This window comes from Ambystoma mexicanum, chromosome 3q, assembly GCF_040938575.1.
Source record: "Ambystoma mexicanum isolate Mex_15411 chromosome 3q, UKY_AmexF1_1, whole genome shotgun sequence".
Classification (NCBI taxonomy): Eukaryota; Metazoa; Chordata; class Amphibia; order Caudata; family Ambystomatidae; genus Ambystoma; species Ambystoma mexicanum.
In genome coordinates this window covers 866,146,847-866,166,957 of record NC_090926.1, presented here as the reverse complement: position 1 = coordinate 866,166,957, position 20,111 = coordinate 866,146,847, and the positions used below count along the sequence as shown (strand labels likewise).

The window sequence follows — 20,111 nt, the reverse complement described above, 5'->3', positions numbered from 1 at the left end:
ACTGCGTTCCTCCCACATCTCACTCGGCCTAAAACCACAATATCAGCCTGACCTACCTGTCTTTGGTGCACCAAGTCACACTGCATTGCAAGATTCCCCCACAGCGTGGCTCGGACATAAGGTTGACTACATTTTACAACCCTAATACTAGGCCACCACAAAGGTCTTCACCACTGTGAACCCGACACTAGCACAAAACCCAAGTACCAGAGACCTTCGCTACTGTGAAACAGTATGGGCTGCCACTGTGAAACAGACCAAACCACAAATCCAAACACCATAGAGAAGCCTTCGCCACTGAAGCAGAGAACTACACAAAGCCTCACAAGGAAAAACTAAGCCAAGTCACTCATCAACACAAGAGGGATCAAGGCCTTTAGCAAAGAGACTAAGATGGAAACCCCAGCGTCCCGAGGAGCGCAAGCCCATGATGCTACAAGACAGACACAACCGCATACGAGAACCACACAAGGACTACCACATAAGTAAAGACCAAACCAACAGGAGAACAACCCCAACTAAAGCCACTTGGAAAAAAACCTAGCCAGGGTCAGAACAAATCTTATCCAAGCCACTCATCGACAGAAGACTCAAGAACGGTTACCAGTCAAATGGTGGAAAACATTTGGTCGAATGCCAAATGGTCGAATTTTTTTTTTTTTACCCATTTTTTGGTTTTTTTTTGGGGGGGTCCCCCCCAACCCCCTTTTTTTTCTTTTTTATTTTTTTTCCCCACACGAAAACCCACAAAACACATATATATATATATATATAAAAAAAAAAATTCGACCATTTGGCAGTCGACCAAATTGCAGTCGACCAAATTGCAGTCGACCAGTTGACTGGACACCCTCAAGAACCATATCTAAAGAAACCCCACAATGGAAACCACCTTCAGAGAGGCTTTTGCAACCATGAACCCCATACTGCTATTAAAATTCAGCGACAGGAAACCACTGGCTCTACAAGACTGAAAGGGAGACTCATTCACCGCACACAAATACATACATTAACCTCTAACCCAAACCTTGAACATATTCACAAAAATCTCATCAAGTTAGACAGCATGGTGCATCAGACCACCAATTTAAATGGAAACTGGGAAAAACATCTAAATGCACTGTTCTAACTGGAGACCAGGAAATAACAGACACAAAAGGGCAACCACTCCTCGAAATATGCTAGAACATATCTCAACCAAACCCAAAACGGAGGCCATCACCAACAGCCATAGCGAGGCAGATCCCACTGTACTCCATAGCATAAGGTCCCATCTCTTACTCCAAATAATAAAGACATCCAGGAGGTCACGCGCCTGTGGAATGGCTTGATAGAGAATGAAACCTAAACAAACTCACTCAGCACCCTTCTGGAAACACTCCATTTCAAACAAATGGTGAACGGATCCAGCCACAATGCTCGACACACTTTGGATGCAATCTTCTGCAGAGATGCACTCTCTACCACCTCCCCAAACGTACCGATGATATTGAGTGATCACTACCTGAACCCATTCACCGTCAACCCCCCCGCCCCCCTCTCCCCAACCGCATACTGCCAGGAAACACAATATTGGATGCTACCAACAAAAGAAACTGGACGAGTCTTGACCAGGAATCCCTAAAAGAACTGCTGGAATCAACTAAACCAAACATCTCTGAGCTAAGCAGAATGACCCAGCTGCAAAAAACTCGACACCTGGGTCACTGAGGCCTTAGAACTAGCAAAACCCCTCAAAGCCACTGCAAAATAAACAGCAACAAGGTGGTTCACAGAAGAACTGAGGGAACCCAGAAAAACAAACCGCAAACTGGAAATATCGAGAAACCATTACAATCATGTGGAGAACATAAAATACCAACCAAAAATCTGAATATACAAATCAGCATTCCTTAAAGCAAATAAAATAAAACACAAAAAAGTACAAAGAAACTACACCACAAGAATCCAATCAACAACCAACCCACAAAAAGAACTCTTCAAAATCATCAAAGAAGTCACAAATCTGTCAAGGTTAACAGGAATGTTTAATTTGTGGCTGCTGGCCCGGCGTTCACAGCTGTTCATATTATAGGTATACAATTCAATGTATGTCAATAGAGCCTTACAGTTTAAGTTCCTTCACTAAACATACTACACCCATCCACCACAAATACCTTCCCCCAAATAAAAACACGTGCAAATGTCATACATTTAGCCTGACCTTGATGTTGTGTATCCAATTCCTGGCCATCTCTTATCTCCACATTAATTGCAATTATACATGTACCATTACTAAAAGACCCATTGATATCCTGACTAGGCCCTTCCCCAATAAATGGTAGAACAATTGGTAGATTCATTACACCAGCTTTGCTGTTGGCCCCCAAATGTATGTATTGCTTTAAAATAGAATACATTGACTCCTAGGCATGCCTAATGGATGCATGAGTTATTAAGTGCTTGCACTTTCGAAGAAACCAATTGCAACTGTCAAAACCCCACCCTTTGCCCCATAATTAATATCCAATGACGTCTGTTGTCATAACCAGGCCCTACAACGATGTATACAAATTGTAGAGATAACCCAACATCAAGCAGATCTATATGGTTGTACTACTGACTAATTGGAAAAATAAAACAAAGAAAATGTTGTCCGGGAATGTAATGAAAAAGGCATTAACTTCAAACTAAACCTTGCACATTAAGATGAGTCTGTAGATCACTGGTACCTGATAAAATATACGGAACTTCAGTCGAGGTTCACTTGATTGGTCCCTTTCTCTTCTTGTTTGTAGCTCTGTTGATAAAGACTCCTTAACAGCTTGAATGCAAACAGACATAAAATAAAAGTCACTTTTAGGCCTCAGACTGTGCACTTACATATAGATGACATTAAACAGAAATCTAAAACAATCTAAGATTTTACAGACTTATTTATAGTGGATTGATAAGGTTGCTCTCTGTGGAATGCATCTTGTGGAGCCAGTGGTAGACCGGAAGGGAATAAGAGCCGATCATCAAAGCAGTTTAGATCAGATAAGAGCAAGGGAGCAGTTAGGATAGGTAAGTGCTGCACGACATACACGAGCCTAAAAATACATAAAGTGCAGGAGCACGCAGTATTAGTTTTAGAGAACAAAGTGCAAACAGCCAGGCACAAATGCATACAGGTAATAGGAACATAGTACAAGTGCAAGGTACATATCTAAAGGAACATGGAGCAAAAAGAAGCAGGCCTAGGACCAGGGGACCTGATGGATAGGTGTAAGCTAACAGTAAGCCTGAAGAAGAAAGCTTTGAATAGGCAAGCATGAGCAGATTGAGGCAAGGGAGAGGGACTACCATAACACAGGCAAAAACAGACCCAAGGTTCAAATAGTTAGTTGAAAAGTGACATTTTCAGGTGTTTCCTAAAAGAGGATTGTTTTTCTTTGCCCTCGGAGGTAAGGAGTTCTAGAGAAGAGGCCTGTGGCCACAAGGGTCCTGCCGCCAATTCTGTTTTTCTTAGGGCAATAGACAAGTAAACTGGCGAAAGTAGAGCTTAAGGTTCTTGACAGGAAACATATGGACACCTCTCTAGATGTAGCCAGGTTATCTGACAGGCCTTGTGAATGAGAGTCTCTTGAACGAGATTCTACCTTCACCATGGAGCCAGTGGAGACATCTTAAGGCAGGGGTGATAGGGTACAGGCATTGCAAGAACTAAGACATGTCACTTATCACACACGATTAGCTACTTCGTTCAGTTCATCAACCAAAAGAAAAAAACAACTTCACCATTGTAAAGTTGTAAGCCGCATTGTAAGGTTTTAAAAAAAAAAAAAAACAGCTCTTCAATGGTGCATTTCACCATTAGTAAATGTCATACTTGGTGAAATGCTGCTACCCAGAATCCAGCTGCTCAGAGTGAAACTTATATTTGCTATTAAGATGAACCACCATGTGCAAGTGGACACGTGTAATCCGAAAGGGAAAATAACTTTCCATCATGATGATCATACCACACAATCAAACAAAGGACTAGGCAACAGCACTGGAAAATAATACCTCCAGTGAGGTGATTCTTATCACTCCTATCTGGAGAGCCATCCTCCCAGCAGGAGCTGTGTTAGGAATAGAGATAAGGAAGAGCATATACCGGTCACTGTGCATTGGTAATCGGAGTAGGCGATCAACCCCCAGCAATGGGTGACTGCTACTCGATCATCAGAAGAGGAGGGCTTTACTAAGGCCACATTTTCTATTGATAATCCACTGCTCAAACCTTCCAGTAACCCTTGGTGGATTAAAATACATGTACCATATACAATACATCAATATATAATGCATTTAGATAGAGGCGCAATTCTTTAAATTCGCAATTCTTGAAGTTCATGTTCAAACACTTTTCACAGAACATTCCGTAATTAACACTCAATGAAATAAGTAATAAAGAAACATTGCTATTATTGTCAGTATGCACAACACACTTAAAATGAAAAAAGTCCTGAATGAAAAAGCTGAAAGCAATATCATTGCCACTTTTAAAAAATGGAGATGAGGCAAGACTGGATGTCTGGGATGTTCCACAATTCAAGGAATAATGGAAACATGCCTAAAAATATTATATAAACCCCTATTAATGCATCATGAACATTTAATCAAAAACGCAGTAGGAAGGGAATAGTTTCTTACCTGTAACTCCATTTCTCCAGCATTGGTATCTTTCATGGATTCACATGCTTAGAATATTCCCCGTCAGACTGGGACCCCTCGGTACACATATATAGCCTTTTCCTATAGGAAAACGTCTTTTAGGACCCGCCTACGCACGCTCCGTAGGCCGTCCCAGTATAAGCGGCCCGCCCCCGCGGCTCCCCTTAAGCTTTTGGCCCCTCCAAAGTAGGAAGGGTTAAACTTATCAAGCAAATACATTGCATTCCAGGGAGGCTGGGGGGCGCATGTGAATCCATGAAAGATACCAATGCTGGAGAAATGGAGTTACAGGTAAGAAACTATTCCCTTCTCCAGCATTGGATCTTTCATGGATTCACATGCTTAGAATAGATTGTATAGCAGTAACACCTGAAAACGGCGGTGAGAATGTAATGTAATATACCCTCACCACAATACACAATGCATAGGTACACCAGAAATAAGTTTACTCATATAACCGTACCCCCATAAAGCATACGGTCACCAAAAGGTGGAAAACAAAACTCTCCACAGTGTGGAGCTTACCTTATTGAAACAGATGGCGCTGGACTGCTCTTCCCATCTGCACCTCGTCCGCATGCTGCCTGGCAAGGCAGTAGTGGCGGGTAAACGTGTGGGGCACTGACCATGCCGCAGCCTGGCATATGTCCGTTAGCGGAATTCCTACCCATAATGCTGCTGAGGAGGACGTTGATCTCGTAGAATGGGCTCTAGGATGTCCTTGCAGTGGCCTTCCGGCCTTGGAGTGGAAAAACGCAATCGTCGATGAGACCCATCGAGCCAATCCTTGCTTAGAGATTGCTTTCCCTCTCGTCGACGGACCATATGCGATGAACAGTTGTCGAGTAGACCCGAGTTCCTGTGTGCGATGTAGGTAAAATTTCAGGGCCCTCTTAACGTCCAAGGTATGCAGAGCTTTTTCTGCTGTCGATGATGGGGTCGCGAAGGAAGTAGGGAGAACAATGGACGAGTGTTTGTGATACACTGTAGGAATTTTTTGGGACGAACGTAGGATTAGTTGCCAGGACCACCTTGTCTTTAAAGAATCTTAGGTATGGCGGGTCTACGACCAACGCTTGTAGTTCCGAGATTCTCCTAGCTGATGTGATAGCAATTAAGAATGCCAACTTCCACGATATGAATTTCATGTCCGACGTGGCCATAGGCTCAAAGGGTGGTTTCATTAGGCCTGCCAACACTATGTTGAGACTCCATGTTGGTGGGGAACGTTTTACCGGGGGAAAAGTTCGAAATAAACCCCTCATGAAGTGTTTCACAAGTCTGTCGCTGAATAGAGGAGGCGACTGTCTCTTCCTCGTGAACCTAGAGATGGCCGCCAGGTGCACCTTTATCGATGTGAAAGATAAAACCCCCTCCGCCAGGAGAAGCAGGTAAGGTAGAACTTGCTCCGGAGTCACCTTCAACGGCTGTAGGCCTTGTTGTCCTCGACACCATTCACAGAACCTCTGCCACTTATAGGTGTAAGATTTGTTGGTAGAAGGGGCCCGAGCCGCCTGCAGAATTTTTTGACAATCCTCCGAAACGTCTAAGGCACCGAACTCCGAAAAGTCAGGAGCCAGGCTGTAAGGTTGAGACTGTCCGGGTCATGATGCCACACCGTGCCTTTGTCCCGGGACAGTAGGTTCGGTACTCTCGAAAACGCTATTGGATGTTCCAGCGACAGGTGAAGCAGGTCGGAAAACCACGGTTTCCGCGGCCAGTACGGTGCCACTAGAATTACCCGGCAACTGTATCTGCGTATCCACTGTACTGTCCTCCGTATGAGGGGAAACGGAGGAAAAACATAAAGGTACATGTCCGTCATGGGAAGGAGAATGCCTCCCCCATGGAACCCTCCTGAGGCCATCTGCTTGCGAATTGCTCGCATTTCTTGTTTTCCTTGGTTGCGAAAACGTCCAGTGGGGGGTGACCCCATTTCTCGAAAACTTTCATCAGCTGAACTGTGTCCATTTCCCATTCGTGTATCTGGGCCATCCTTCTGCTGAGGGAATCTGCTTGCAAATTTCTCACTCCCGGGAGATGGTGAGCCACGATGGAAATCTTGTGCTTTAATGCCCAATGCCATGTTTTCTGGGCCTCTATGGAAAGAGTCCTTGATCGCGTCCCTACTTGTTTTCTCAAATAAAACATGGCCGTCGTATTGTCCGTCAGCACTCGTACTCTCGATCCCTTGATGTGTGGTAGGAATGCCTTCAAGGCCCATCGTACTGCTCTGAGCTCCAACACGTTTATGTGTAGGAGTGACTCCGTTTGAGACCAACGACCTTGCGTTTGAAGAGTACCCATGTGAGCTCCCCATCCGGTTAGGGACGCATCCGTGACTATGGTTCGCTGGAACTCCGGCTCCTGTAGGGGTACACCGTTGTTCAGATTGTGGAAACTCTGCCACCACTGAAGGGTCCGAAGCAGCTTGACGTCGTTGATGGTTATCTTGTCTGACCACGATCCTTGGGCCTGTGTCCATCGGTCCGCGAGGAATTCCTGGACTGGCCTCATGAACAGGCGACAGTTTGCCACCAGATGGATGCAGGATGCCATGGCTCCTAGGACCGAGACGTATTTCCTTACTGAGAGCCTGGTGGTTCGTCGTAGTCGGCTCGCCAGCTGATTGAGTTTTGAGGTTCTGTCGAGGGAAGGCTTCACTAGCCCCGACTGGGTCTCGAACTGTGCCCCCAGGAACACCAACGTTCTCGATGGCTGCAGAGAGGTTTTTTCGAAGTTTATGGCAAATCCCAGCTGTTGTAGAAGCTGCATGGTGGCTTGCAAACTTGTGTTGGTCAGCACTGGGGAGGATCCCCTTACCAGCCAGTCGTCGAGGTATGGGTATACGTGGTGGCCTTGCTTCCTTAGTCAGGCCGCTACTGGGGCCAGGCATTTCGTGAACGTTCTGGGGGAGGTCTTGAGCCCAAAGGGAAGAACCGTGAACTGGTAGTGAGTCCGCCCTATTACAAACCTCAGGAACTTCCTGTGTTTCCGATACATTGGAATGTGGAAGCACGCATCCTGTAAATCCAGGGACGCTAGAAAATCCCCTTCTTGAACGGCTCGGATCACTTCTTGCAGCGTGAGCATTTTGAATTTCAGGCTCTTTAAAGACTTGTTGAGATCGCGTAAGTCTAAAATGGGACGCCATTTGCTGTTCGGCTTTTTTTACGATGACGTATCTTGAGTAGACTCCTTGACCTTTCTGTGATGTTGGAACTAATTCTATCACGCCCTTTGCTAACATGAGTGTTACCTCTTGTTGCAGTATCCTCAGATGGGAATGAGCGGTGAACGCAGGTGGAATGTGCGGAGGGCTGTGCTTGAATTGTAGAGCGTGCCCGTTCCTTATAGTGTCTAGCACCCATTGATCCGTCGTTATTCGTTCCCATTCGTCGACATAGGCTGATACTCTTCCCCCCAGAACGGTGTGTTGTTCGTCATTGCTGATCTTTATTTTGCTTGTCTCTCAACGACGACAGATAGGATGGTCTCTTCCTGGACGTCTGGAAGTTCCGGCGTCGGTTTGCAGTTTGGGAAGCACGCCTGTATCCCTGGGAGGGGTAAGCCGACCTACCAAAGGATCTGTCTCCCGACGCAGAGAATCTGGAATTACCTGAAGCCCCTCTAAAGGGACGAAAAGACTTGTAGCTTCGGCCACTCTGGAGGGCACCCAATGAACGTTCCGAGTCCTCCTTCATTCCCTTTATGGCCTAGTCTACCTTCTCTCCGAATAGAAGGTCTCCCTCAAAGGGCATATCTAGTACTTTGTATTGTAATTCTGGTCTGAAGTAGGTACACTTAAGCCATGACTGTCGTCGTAATACGACCCCATTATTACCTTGCTTGAAGCCCGACTCAGCGAGGTCAACCGCAATGTTTATTGCGTGATTGGAGGCTTCCTCACCCTCTCGGACAAGTAACATCGCTGCCTTCCTGTGTTCTTCCGGAAGATGATCCAGCAACGGCACCAGGCTGTGCCACATTTCTCTGTCATATCTGGCTACAATAGCCAGAGAGTTTGCGGCCTTTGCTGTAGTTGCTCCCACGGATAGCACTTTTTTGCCAAAGGCATCCTGACGTCTTGCCTCGTTTTCAGGCGGAGTCGTGCACTTGTGTTGGGCCTTCGCCTTCCTCGCCGCCGACACCACCGAATCAGGTGTTGGTTGGGAGGATAAACACTTGGGGGTAGACTCTGGAGCCTTAAACTTTTTCTCAAGGCGTCCTTTCACTTCCGGCTCCGAAAAGGGGTGACGCATTGTCTGCAAACCCTCCTTCCACACGTGGTCTAGTATGGGTATTGAGAACACTGACCTCCTCCTCTTACCCATGTGGTCGAACAAAAAACTGTCCTTTTTCTGTTCTTCCTGGGACAAACCAAATTCCTTACACGCCTTCTCCATCATAGAATGGAATGATGCAATGTCGTCCGGGGGGGACGGGAGAGCTGGGCTTCTTGGGGTTTCTAACTCCACCTCCGACTCCCAGGTTGGATCCCTGGAGGGGGATGATGAGATATCCGACATGGCTCCCCTGTCAGACTCCGAATCTGGCAGCTCACCTTCCTCTTGGGGTGCCAGTGGTGCTGAGATTGGCGTGCGTAAGTGCGTCGGTGGACGGGACGGGCCCGGCTCGTCGACGGGTGACTGTGGCAGGTTTACCTGAGGTAGTCTCTGGTCCAGCGACTGTACTAAAGACTGAAGCGTGGACAGAATCTCCAACGACAAAACGGATTGAGGATTGAGAACAGGGGCAGACACCGGAATTCCGGATCCCCTCGTCGACGACTTGTCAACCACTCGTAGCCCGAGGTCTGCCGGGCCAGCTATTCTCCCGCTCTCGTCCTCCCCCGAGGACACCGACACAGACTGTTCCTGCAGTAAAGTATCCGGGGGGATCGGATCAAAAACTTCAGGCCTCCAGGCTTCCTGTAGAACCTCCGTTGACGAGGTCGCAGTCGTTGTCGGTGGGACGGTGGATACCACATGTGTCAGGGTGGAGGCCGATGATTGGACCGCCGTCGACGACGGTGGCTTAGCAGGTGGTTTAGGCGGTCCCGCCTTTTCCACACTTGGCCTGCCTTTACTGGACTCTCGACTCGTGGTCGGTCTATGATGATCGCCCGAGGAGGATTTCGGCCTTTCCTTGTCATGCTTTTTTGATGAAGATGACGGTTTTTTCGACAAGGATTCTCTAGCTGAATGACTCCGAGATGACTCTTTCTCCGTCGGTCGAGATTTCTTCGCCGGTGGTTCCGACGAGGCAGCGCGGTGTGATGTTTTCGCCGATTGTGTGGAGCCTACCTCCGAAGGGGGGTATGCCCCGCTCCATCATTCAACCATGCCACCAGCCGTCGATTTCGGTCTTTGAGGGTCTTTTGAGAAAACCCTTCGCATATGTCGCAGTTATCAGCCGAATGATGAGGGTGGAGACAGTATATACAATCCATATGTCCGTCCCCCTCGTAAACTTTTTTCAAGCCGCACGTTGCGCACGGACGGAACAGCGCTTTTCCTGACATGAAGGAAAATTTCCCTTAACTCCAACTCCAGGTACACAACCTTGTACAAAATAGTAAGAAGACGCGAGGAGATCCCACTACTTTGGAGACGGTTGAAATCTGAAGGGGAGCCGCGGGGGCGGGCCTCTTATACTGGGACGGCCTACGGAGCGTGCGTAGGCAGGTCCTAAAAGGACGTAGATAGGACACAAAAGTGTCAGAAGTTTTCCTAAAGGAAAAGGCTATATATGTGTACCGAGGGGTCCCAGTCTGACGACGGGGAATATTCTAAGCATGTGAATCCATGAAAGATCCAATGCTGGAGAAATATGCTTCTAAATGAATTAAATGTCAATTAGGATTAACGGTGCCAGCATATAGCCAACCCAGAATATGATATGTTCTAAGGTGGCGAGTTGATTTGCCTAGGGGAAGAAAAGCAAAAGTATTCCCAATGCAGCTCAAGCAAATCAAAGCTCTGTTACAAAATCAATAGGCATAGTCCTTTGGGGACTCAAAATGCCCAGAAGAGCCACAAACCCAGCTAGGGGGAAAACGTAGTGAGTTGACCTCTCCGTTATGCAAAGCCTCTGCTTCTCCTCTTCCTACAGCTATTAGTCTTCTTACAAGCTCTGCCCCCAAACAGCTGTGTGCGGACCGTAAAGCTGGTCTTATTTATACTAACTGGCTCACACTGTCCCACGCCTACAACCACCAAAGTTGTCTAAAAAGAGGGAAGGTGAAGAGACCTTCTCCGTAGCAATGGTATCAGCAAACATCACTGAGCTTGTGCATACTGAAGCAAGCTTGGCTCAGCTCATCCCTATCGGTCAGTGGCTTAAAGCTTCTTGGCCACTTAGGTTGACAAGGAAAGTTCTGTAGGTTTTCCGCAGTATTGTAGTTCTTTCGCATTGCTATCTCTTGTTTACTATTCATCAGAATACTTGGTGTTCGTCCCTGAAAATCCTAGAGAGCAGTGAACGGCTTTGCATATGTTAAAAATAAAAAATAAATTTAAAAAAAAGAATATAGCATTCTGCCGCTCTTCCCAGTTTCCAGCATAAGAATACTGATGTAATGTAAATTAAGATTGCTCAGGTGGATCTCGTGGCTCGCACTTTACCAACTATAAAAGCATTTGCATTGAGGCTGGTCTATGGCTCAAATATGCCGCATTAGGCATGGCTATAACTGAGATTACAAATATTCAGGCTATCGCCGATAGATAACTATTCAATCCCTGCTATTCTTTGCAAACTGATATTGCTAACAACCCTGCATTGGAATTTCCTGTATGGGATTTCGAACTATTGATACCAAACATTGAACAGTTTTTGCAGACACAGATTGCCAGCTAAACAGCCTAACGGTTACTGCCTCACTTTAGACAAAAGTAGGTCTGACAGCGAAAAGTGATGCTCCTTGCCGGAAAGGGATACCTCCTGCCTGGACTACAAGTATACAGTAAAGAATGGCAAGAACAAAGCAGTCATCAGGCCTGGTTTAACTTCTACAAATACATCTGGCTGTGATGATAGCAGTAGCAGGTAATTACTTCACAATCAAATCTATTCCCCCAATAAAAATGATGTGCTCTTCAATCGTTCATATATTCTACATTTGTTCAATCGTATCCCCCCTTTAAGGGAATGAACAACAAGCGATACAAGCAACACAGAATTCATTGAAAATGCCTCTTTACTAACCACTCGTGTGCACTGTACATCTGTAAAACTGTCAGTATGATTAGAGTATACTTGTACATCTGTTTAAACATCTGTTTTGAATACCCCAGGGCATTCCATTGGTGCCAGAATTGATGAACAAAGACCTAGAAATCAAAATAACCAATTTGAATGAGGGAAGGACGATCGTTAATTTGTCCACCCAAAAAAGAGTGAATATATACAAGAACGGGTATAGCTACCTGGCTTTCTTCCAATGTTACTGTTAGGGACCATGAAGTCATAAAATCTGTACTTTGAATACATGCAAACAGACATGTGGCAATTGAGGTCACATGATGTTGACCAATTTTGACGTATTTATGAATCGGTAATGCCGACTAAAAACTTTCTTTCTGGATGGTTACAAAATCTTTCAAAAACGTGTGACGTGAGGCAAGGTACATGAAGGGGTTTTCGATAGAGCTATTTGTGATACTAAGAGGACACTTAGACAAAAAATACGGCAGGATAAGGTGGTCCAAGATGTACGAATTTGGCAGTAAACTACATATTAAGAAACTCAATACAAGTACAATAATTGGATAAAAAAAGACATACTGCAAAAAATGCCCAGTGGCTGGCTATGTACACCATTTTGAGGGAGATGCTAGAAACCAATAGCGTATTTTAAATGATAAAAAGGGAAATAAGCACTGAGGGAACAAGGTCTAATTTTATTGAAACTAAATATGACCAAGGGAAGCGCGAGTGGTCTTGCTGATTACTGTACATGTGATAATAAATTATCAATTGACAAAGTATTGTTATGGCTATTCATAGGTTAAAGAAGTCCAGAGCACTGGGCCCACCAATGTGGTATTGCAGAAAAATATGGAGCTGTGCGCGTAAATCTGAATTTGGGTTGTTTTACCGGAATGGAACAAACCACAGCCGAAAAGACTGCAGTGGTTTTGGCTGAAAATACGGTTTGGTCATTCCGGTAAAATCACCCAAATTAAATACATTACCCCCTCCCAGCCACACACCCCCTTACTTACCTTACGGCGGCACACTTCGCTGTGTGCCGCCGACTAGCTTGGTCCTTGCGACTCCTGTTCCCATTCACTTCTGTGATCAGGAACCAGCGCTGCAGAGCCTTATTTCTTTTTTACTTTACACCAACGTCTGCGGAGGACACCCTTGCGGACATTGTGAACAAAGGTGTGGGGGACACCCCTGCAGCCCCCGTTCACTATGCTGCCACCGAATGGGGGATTTGGTTGAGATTTTCAACCGTACAAACTTTTCGTACGGCCGAAATTTGACCAAATCTCCCATTCAGTAATTTATTTTCAGTCATTTTGGCCTTTTCCCAGAAATCATCTTACCAATTTGGAAAAATTATCAAGGTTAGTATAATACCAGACTCAAGCCCTTTTGATACCAGTCTATAAAAAAGCAGATCAACTATCTGTCGAATTATAGGCGGTTATCCTCATTAGACGTAATGAGTAAGGTCTTATCTATTAATATTACAACTTTGGGTGGATAATGAAAATTACATTTAAGATGGGGTTCTATGCTGGTTCAGCGACTGACCACATTTTATTAATAAAATATTTTTATTTGATTTTCAGATAAAAGAAAAAGTAACAAGGAGAGAACATTTCATTTATATACACATTCAAATCCAAGAAACAATTGGAAAAAGACAACAGTAAATCATCAATATCATCCAGTTTGGGGCACATTTCTTGCAGATCAGAAAAAACCCTGGAAGGTTTAGTGCTAATACATAGTCATGTACCCCTATCACGATTGTGAGAATTACTTCCATTGCCGAGGGAGCAAATGGATCTAGTCATCCAAATTAATACATGTAATAAATGGGTCCAAAGTCTGCCTTAACTTAGCTACGTTATCAGAAAGAGTTGCAGTGATTTGACCCAAAGCTTCTGATTTTTTCCAGCTGTGGGCTATGGTGAGTTTAGCAGCTGTCAGCATGAGGCCTGAAAGTATGGACTGTGAAGCCCATATCTGAACTATAAACATCTTGTTCATCTATGTCCCTAATAAGATGAACATACGGTCCAGGGGGAGTTGAATGCCCACCACTTTGTGAATCAGCGCAATGACAGCCACCCAAAAGACTGAGCATTGCCACCATATCCGAGTCATAGTACCAGTTTCCCCACGCCCCAGCAACAGAGTGGTCAGGATATATTTTATACCAGTGATATAACATTTATAGGAGTTAACCAAAAGTGGTAGTAAATATTAATGTTTTGGTGGCCCTCCGCCATACAGTCTCCCAAGATGTGGGTAAAATCTCACGGCCCAACTCGTTCTTTCATTTCCTCATGTAACTCATCACCTCGTCTGCTTCCCTATCCGTCAGTAAAGAGCAAATGTTACCAACTTTTCAAATGGAGTCAACATCTCAGTTTTTAACTTCTGGGGACGCCCAGTGGCTTAGCTGTATATATTGGAATCTTTTTGACTCCATTATTACGAATTCTGTTTTGCACTTTTCAAATGTAAGGGGCATTCAGTCTTCGTACAATTGACTCAAGTCTATTAACCCGCCATCCTTCAAGTTGGTAAAACTACTGGTTCGCAGCCCAGTTGTCTAGCTCGTTATTGGCGTAAGGGGAGGTAGGTAGTTTATGTTTGCAAACAGACTTGTCCCAGTAGGATAAGCTTGCTAGGGTGGCGGGTAGAACATGTTGCTGGGGTCAGCTATTGGGCAATAGCAACGGTAGTGAGGTCAGTTGAAGCCCTAATTTCACTTCTTCAAATTCAATATCCCCCCCTCCCCAAGCCCCCTGTCACTTTGGGCGGATCAGGACCTTCCTTGTTACCCGTGGGGGTTTCCCTTGCCAGATAAAGTTGCACATGTTAGACTAATGTTTTGAGGGTATGAGTAGACCTGTACAGGGAGGGCCTAACAATTGCGGAAGTAAATTCATCTTGACCTGCCAAACCATGAAATCTGTTCTTCCAGCAAAACGGGTCTCGGAATAGTTCCTGGAGAAGACCTGGGAAATTATGGCAAAAGTGTTGTGGGAGATATATTCCAAGATATTTAACCTTTTCAGTTTCCCATCTAATGGGGTACATTTGGTTTAGGGGCTACATTTCCGCTTGGGGCATCAATATGTTAATACCTGCTGATTTAGAATAATTATTGGGGTAGCCCGAGATCTGTCGAAACAGATCTGGTCCTGCAATAATGCCGGGAGTGTGGATGTAGGTTTGGTCATGATAAAGATGACATCAGCAAACAAAGTAAATGCATGCATAGCTGCTTGTGTATCAACCGCTGTGATCGAAGTGTTGTGTCTGATTTTGCTAGCAAAAGGTTTAAGGGGCTAGGGCAAACAGTGGGGAAAAGGACATCTGCTGCGTTCCGCAATAGATCGGGATTGGAGAGCCTGTTCATCCTAATGGATGTGTTGGAGCAGCTAAAATTTGCAAAATCAATTTAATAAAGTTGGGCACAAACCTAAATGTCAGGACTTGGCCTAAATATGACCAGTTTATGCCATCAAAAGCTTTAATTGCATCAGGTGTCAATAAGGCTAACAGAGTTTTCTTTTGGTTGCACCAATCTACTGCATTAATTACTCTTGCAGATGTTGTCATGAGTTTTAAATAAAAATGGATTGGTTTAAATCAATTAATTTGGCTAATAAAGGAGCTAATCTGTTAGTCAGGACATTGGAGTATTTTCGTGCATCATATTTTAGGATGGCAATAGGGCAATATGCTGAGCAGTACAGTCTATTGGCTCTTTCCTCAGTTTCTGTGACTGGGAAACGGTTAAGGAGTCTTACTAGGGGGGCCTACCAGCTGTGATGACATTTTTTCTTTATAGAAAGCTGTAGAGAAACCATGAGGTCTTGGGGATTTACCAGATGGGAGTGATTTAATATCCTGTAGGATCTCCACCGTTTCAATCGGATGGTCTAGGTGAAACTTTTCTTACGAAAGGTCCGGGAGAGGCAACTGATTAAGATCAAGTTGCTGCTGTCTCCTATCCAAAGTTTCTGCCTTAAACAAGGAAATATAGTATTCACAGAAGATTTCCAGTTTTGATGCTTCATCAGAGCTAATGGTTCCGCAAAGGGCCATCAGCCTCCGAATATGGATTTTCATCCCAAGGCGTCTCAGGTTAAAAACTAGGACCTTGTTCGCATCATTACTTTTACTATAATAAAATTCTTCAGTACGTTGTAACGCTTTGGTTGCTTCCTCAGAGTAAGATCTCTAACAAGCCTCTATCCTTCTGCATCTGTAGATAGAGTTTTCGACCCTGTACGTTTGCACTCTTACCAAGGCAGCAAGGCCACTATGCTGATCAGTTCCCAACTGCTAACAGTCTTATAGGCTTCCCATAATGCCTACAAGGATTCCTCCCATTGTCGTTTTGCTGGAAGTATTAGGCAATGTGTTTGCTAATCTCCCCTCAACGACAGGATGGAGGTCTGAGCATCTTGTCTTATGGGGTTAGTTAAGGTGATCAGGACATGATCTGACTAGACTAAGGTTCCAATTGTGGCTTCCTGGACAGTATCCAATATGGTCAAGGGGGAAAACACATTGATCCTGGAGTGGTTGTTGTCGATGTGGGAGTACAATGTATTGACTTCATCAGTTGGATGTATGTTGCCAGGTGTCAGCCAATCCCAAGTCATAAATAGCCTGGACAAACTCAGCAGAAGCGATGGTGTAAGTCCCCTCCCAAGAGTAGTTCCCACTCTGTAAATTGGGAAATAGTTAGGAAGAGAGTGGCAAAGAAAGAAGACCCCCCACCCCCTCAAGGAAGTGGCCTAATAAGTGTCTGTTACGCCTAGAGGAGCTTTGCAGTTGTTCCATGCATATCAACGATCTCAATTTACCAGCCACAGTGTGTTTTATGGACGATATGAACTCTTAATACTTTCTGCTTACTTTGCTTTGACAAACTATCACTATATAAAGCTTATTTATGCTTTTGTTTGCCTTATACTAGATATATCTTGTGAAATCCCGCCCCCTCTGGTCCACCTCCTTACTTAAGGCACGAGCGCGCGTCCGCCCCAATGAAGTGCCCGTTACGCCTGTTGGGCCGCAGTGATGGTATATAATGTTTCGTATGTAAGCTCAGGTGAAGCTGAGCCTAAGGTTACCACTATTTTCTACTAAGTTATCATTTGGGAACGCGGGAAGGTCGCATCCATGTTTGTTTGACGCAGCAAGGTAGAGCTCATTTGCTGAAAAAAAAAGACTTCTCTCACCTCTTGCGAATGTTTACAGAATTTGAAAGTTAGAGCATGTACAGCTGAGGCCGTAGGAGGGGGACCCTATATATCGTTACCCCGCTATAATATGCTACAAATTTGTGGGAGTCTGACTCACGTGAGACACGAATGTTTGTGACTGTATAGAATAAAGGTCATTAGATGCCCCCTGTGGTTCGCGTGTGCAACGGTTGATGCCGTAATGATAGGAATAAGTATCTGCGTTCATAGTGTGTCTGAATGTTGCTCTCTTGCTCTTACTTGCGTATTGTGCATGCGTAAGAAAATTAATGTATACTAATCCAGCTAAAGTCTAGAGGGACGGCTTATTGTGTACGTTTGCTTACCTTATTTTAGTTTTACTCCCTGCACACTGCACCTACATCGTGCATAAACGTTATGGTCAGAGGCCTTCGCAGTGGTAGGAAGCTACACGGGACTACCGACACGTTCCATTGGACCGTGACGACATGTCTCAAAATTGTGGTCTAAGTGACTCCAAGCAGGTGATGACGCCTGCTGAGGAACTGCACTCTGTGACATTATTGAACAAGCCACAGGATGGCCTGCTCACTAATTCTAGAACCTCCCATAATGATGAGAACTCTTTAGCCAATATTGCTTGTGCTGAGGTACACTATCACGGCCATGCTCTAAACACACCTTCAAGCTTTGCATTACACGAACTGAATGACATTGATAATTATAATGTTACTGTATCGGATATTGGCACAACATATCTGAATAGTTCATCGTTAATATTAAATCAAGAGGAACAATTTAAGAACCAGATATCTGATGTATCCATGAAGACCGATGGGACCATAAATCGATAAGAGGGTAAGCGGCTTGTCAGCAAAGACTCCCGGTAGACCAATGTAGCCTACTTCGGAGTATGTGCTCTTTTGATCAATGGTGTTTTGGCACGGATTAATATCGCCACCCCTCTGTTTACAACCTAGGTGGCGAAAAACTGATGATCCTTTCGGGAGAGCAGCGGCCATTCATCTATTTTATCAAATTATTTTCTTGGAGTAACGCCATTTCCAAGTCATAGTGGGAGATCCTATGTAACAAGGATTTCCTCTTGAAGGGGGAATTAAGCCTTGTGTAAACCCTCCTCTTAGTCTCGAAGAAGTTTACATTGGCTGCTGGTACAGCAGCTGATAGAGTTCAAGGTTGTCTTTAAATGTATTCATGGGCTGGCCTCCTTGTACCTTGCCTTAAAGATTCTACCCTACCATCCAACTCTCACACTACAATCTAGAGGACAGGGACTATTTGTCCACCAGCAGCGTATGTGAAGGGTAAGCCTGCCCCCCAGCGGAGAATTGTGGATCCGGATGACCCGGTCACAACTTCATTCCCTCAGAAGTTGGAGCTGGGGAGGGGGACTGGAAAAAATCCTTGTTAGCGGTCATGTGCTGTTTGCACCTGTGCTGGATAGGGGATCTGTCCGGTTGTCTGGACTGTCTCTCCTGGAAGCCCCTACAGCCTCAGGAGGACCGACCTTAATCCGAGCGTTGGTGTTTGGTTGTAGGTCTTGGGTGTGGACTAAGAATAAAGATTTCGCTGTCTGGGAGCTATTCGTTTTCTTATCAAGTTTCTCATCCCTTGTCAAATGGAACAGGTCCACCCCCCCCACTTGAAAGGCAGGTCTAGTATGCGCTCCTGTAAGTAAGGGTTGACTTATGTAGTCTTGAGCCAGGGCATCCATCTGATGTCCGTAACAATACAAATGGCTTGACCTGATGTGTCAATATGTCACCGCAGACGCCATTATTTCTTGCACCACGATGTTGGCCTGCGCCAGCCGAGCCTTGTAGCGTGCCTGGCTGTGGGTGGGAAGCTCAGAAAGAAAGTCTGAAATTTCCCGCCACAGTTTCTGGTTAACAAACGCCAACATGTCAGCGTTGGCCTGGCGCAGGTGGAGAGTGGCGTCTGAGTAAATTTTATTTCCAAACGCTTACAAGAGCTTTTCCTTCCTGCCCAGGAGTGCAGACGCCGAAGCCACTGAGGAATGCGGTTGGGGGTGCGCAGACAATAGGAGTGGGGGTCCCCTTTTGTTTGCCTGTACTTCGCATCGAGGCACCTTTTGGTAGGCTGGGTACAGTGTGGCTTCAGCCAGCCTTTTTAGGCTTCGACATCCTTCTGAAGTGGAATTACAGTTCTAGTAGGATGACATAAGGTAAGTACTTCAGCCAGTACCCCCGCCTCTGGTTTTTTCACCTGTGGCTGCAGGATGCTTAGGTACTCAGCCAGGCCTGCCAGTCTCTCATGAAATGCTTTGGCCGACAATGGGGTGTTCGAGTCTTCCTCCTAGTCTGTGTCCACTGTTGTGTCCTGCGGATCCCGGGAAGCCGGAGGAGTGCGGGGAGCAGGCAGCTGCGGCATGCTGATTATCAGAGCCGGACCTGTCGTGATTGATATAGGCATGGGAGCCAGGGGCTGAGCTGGACCCAGGGGCGGTATCGCCGTGGGTGCTTGTGGTTGTACAGGGGGGATGGCACCCGTCTATGGTTATCTCATAAGAGCGAGGAACTTCTCGAAGAACCCGTCTTCACAAGCAGGTGGTGTTCCAGATGGGTTAGGAATAGCGGCCGAGCCTTAAGACTGCTGTGTCCTGAATTTGCCCCGTCTCGCTAAATTCGGCGACGTGTACCTGTCCTGTGAAGTGGAGGGATAGCATGTGGACTAGGTGACAGACGTTGTCCAATCCCACCTGGAAGTGTGCTCCCCTGCCCAATCTCTGAAGGGAAAGGGCGTCAGGTGAGCTGTCATTTTGTCTGGCCCAGCAGCCATTTTGTTTTGCTTCGCGCCATGTGCCTGGGTCGTGGTACTTGCTAAGCTGGGTCCGGCCTCCACCAGTACGCTGACCAGCAGTGGTTGCGACCTTCCCTGCACCTCAGGTCGAGGCCTGGTAGGCGGAGTGCCCTCAGCCATGGTGCCGGTAGTGCTGTGAGCAGGCACCTCCCCTCTGAC

The 20,111-nt window shown here is 45.7% G+C and overlaps 1 protein-coding gene across 1 annotated transcript in view; it reads right to left on the bottom strand.

Moving 5' to 3' along the window:
* Positions 1 to 20,111, bottom strand: part of SUZ12 (SUZ12 polycomb repressive complex 2 subunit) — a 1,189,145-nt gene that overhangs the window by 373,297 nt on the left and 795,737 nt on the right. Inside the window, exon 11 of the mRNA XM_069654958.1 lies at positions 2,712 to 2,803. Coding sequence (XP_069511059.1) covers positions 2,712 to 2,803 — 92 coding nt within the window. The remainder of the gene's footprint in view (positions 1 to 2,711; positions 2,804 to 20,111) is intronic.